Source organism: Nannospalax galili, unplaced genomic scaffold (genome assembly GCF_000622305.1).
Source record: "Nannospalax galili isolate Female #2095 unplaced genomic scaffold, S.galili_v1.0 scaffold471, whole genome shotgun sequence".
NCBI classification, from domain to species: Eukaryota; Metazoa; Chordata; class Mammalia; order Rodentia; family Spalacidae; genus Nannospalax; species Nannospalax galili.
In genome coordinates, this window is record NW_008330333.1 from 581,912 (window position 1) to 584,592 (window position 2,681).

The 2,681-nt window shown below is 54.0% G+C and overlaps 1 protein-coding gene across 2 annotated transcripts in view; it reads right to left on the bottom strand.

Annotated features, from left to right (window-relative positions):
• Positions 1–2,258, bottom strand: part of Prss27 (serine protease 27) — an 8,691-nt gene extending 6,433 nt beyond the window's left edge. Inside the window, exon 1 of one of the 2 annotated variants that reach the window (XM_008845560.1) lies at positions 2,201–2,258. In XM_008845560.1, coding sequence (XP_008843782.1) covers positions 2,201–2,258 — 58 coding nt within the window. Of the gene's footprint in view, positions 1–2,199 lie in introns of both variants that reach the window. The other variant, XM_029569812.1, reaches the window with a different exon arrangement.
• Positions 2,259–2,681: the final 423 nt, after the last annotated feature.

Here is a 2,681-nt window from a genome sequence, read left to right on the forward strand (position 1 = left end):
GGGGGCTACAAGGAGACCCTGTCTGAAAAAAAACCAATAATAATAATAATAATAATAATAATAATAATAATAATAAAAATAAAATACAACAAAATGAAAATGTGCCCAGAGAGAGCTGCCCCACATCTTGGTATGAGACAGTTGTGCCTGATCTCCAGGCCTGGAGAGTCAGCTTGCAATGTTGCCCAGCCCAGCTACCCTCTGTCCTCAAGGGCACAGATATACTGAAAGGCTCCCCACCCCTGGAGCCTGCAAGAGCTTCCTGTGCATTCTCCCTGCCTGCAAACCATGTTCTCTGCATGTGCCCAGAGAGAGCTGCCCCACATCTTGGTATGAGACAGTTGTGCCTGATCTCCAGGCCTGGAGAGTCAGCTTGCAATGTTGCCCAGCCCAGCTACCCTCTGTCCTCAAGGGCACAGATATACTGAAAGGCTCCCCACCCCTGGAGCCTGCAAGAGCTTCCTGTGCATTCTCCCTGCCTGCAAACCATGTTCTCTGCTGCTACTGGGTCCCTTCTCATTAGGCTGAGCCAACTCTCTATAGGCCCTAATTCAAGTTTTTTTTTTTAATTTATTATTCTTATATTATGTGTATGAGTGTTTTTGCCTGAATGTGTGTAAGTGCACCCATGTTGTGCAATGCCCATGGCGATCAGAAAAAAGGCATTGGATCCTCTGGAACTAGAGTTATGGATAGTTGTTAGGCATCATGTGGGTGCTAGGAATCAAACCCAGATCTTCTGCAAGAGCAGTGTCAGTGCTCTTAACCACTAAGCAATCTCTCCAGCTCCCCTAATTCAAGTTGAGGTCCACTCAAGTGCCACCTCTTCCAGGAAGCCTTCTGAGCTTGTGCTATCTATCTTGGAAGCCTCCCTTGCTCCCCTGAGGGATTCCTTAGGGCATCTCATCTAACCTAGAGCTCAAGCCCAGGAGGTTTGTGAAGGCAGAGCTTGCCTCTGGGGACCTGGGCACTGAAAATTCGTGGGGTGACAGGGTGGCTGCGATGAGCCTGGCTCTTTGGGGTGGGCCTCTTATCAAGGATGGATGGCACAGCCAGGGCATCAGTCTATCCCCATCCTGGGCCCCAGGCCCCTGATACTGGTGAGAGTGGAGGTCTAAGGAACTGGGAGAGACCAGCAAGAGGCTTGTGGGGGCTGGCCACCCTGGGCTGAGGTGGGTATGTCACCCAGGGGTCCAGCCTCAAGTTGCAGTTGTTTGTGAGCCAAAGGCAGGCCACTGTCTCCACTTAGGCAGTGACCTCATTTGATCCACCCACAGGGAGCCACCACAGTGTCATGCCCAGTAGAAATGGATTCGCAACACTCTGATCTTTGCTGTTGGAGGCAAGAGAGGGAAACTGGCCATGAGGCTGAGAAAGGTAAGGGTTCCTATGGGGACACCCACTAGTGTCCTCTTACCCCTGGAGCCTTGGCTGAGACATGGTCTGGTGTGATCCAGCTTGGCCTGGGAAGGTGAAGTGAGGACAGGGAAGTGTGCTGGCTGCTGGGCTGGCCTGGCTGGCCCAGGAATGTAGGAGAGTTTCCTTGGTAGAGAGGAACCCGCCCTGCAGGGAGGGACCTGGCAGGTGGGGCCTCTGGCTAGAACCTGCTGACCTCTGCTCAGGATGGGCAGGACTCTGCTTATGCCTCTGCTGGTAGAATTTGGGACCCTTTAAGGCCTGCAACTCTTTGCCCCCCAACTCTCTGCTGGGCCTCAGCCAAACTCTGGAGGATTCCAGGCTCAGATGGCAACTCCAGTTCACACACATCCCAGCCCAGGGGCTTAGAGAACAGCAGGTCTGGGTTCAAATCTTATAGGTATGGAGGCTCTATTTTCTCATCTGCGGAATGGGAAGCGATCCCTCCAGGGGAGCCCCAAGCCCAGAGTCATGCACAGTCACTCAGTGAGCACCCCTGTGAAGATGGGGAGTAGCTCTGGCCAAGCCACTGCCTTAGGGTCCTCTGAGGGCCACAGCTGGCCACATTCCCCCTTCTACCTTCCCCATTTCAGCACCCCCACCCCAGGTGGGGTATCTAGATCCTTAGGATATGCCCTGGGAATCCCGTCATTTGGAAGAGAGGTTTGTGGTACAGGCCCAGGCAAGCCCAGGGAGTCAGGGGCTCAGTTGGAGCTCAAACCAGCACAAGAGGGGTCCCTCCAGAGAGGTGGCAGACTGAGCTTGTCCTTGGACTGTGACTCACCAGAACTCAGCAGCAGTGATGGCAGCAGCAGCAGCACAGGCATGGGGGGCTGCCTCATGATCTCAGGCTTGTCAATTGGTCAGCAGTGGCTGGAGCTCTCTGGCTAGCGCTACCAAGGTGCAGGCTCCATGAAGTGGGGTTTTATGCTGGAGGTGAGTGTCAGCTCGGCTATGCCACCCAACCTGTCCACCCTGCCTGCCCAGCTATTCTTTAGCAGGAAGGAGGTGCCCAGAACACCAACTCCATGACCTGGTCCTGAACCCCAGGGGCCAGACTCCTCACTCTGAACAACTCAGGATGCTGGTGCTAAGGTGCTGCTGACCCATATGAGCTGACCACAGAGACCCTGTCACTAACTGACCTCCTCAATTGACCACAGGCCCCACCTTGGCTGGAAGCATCCATTCCACCCAGGAGGCCCTCCATTTCTTTTCCTTCCTTCCTTCCTTCCTTCCTTCCTTCCTTCCTTCCTTCCTTCCTT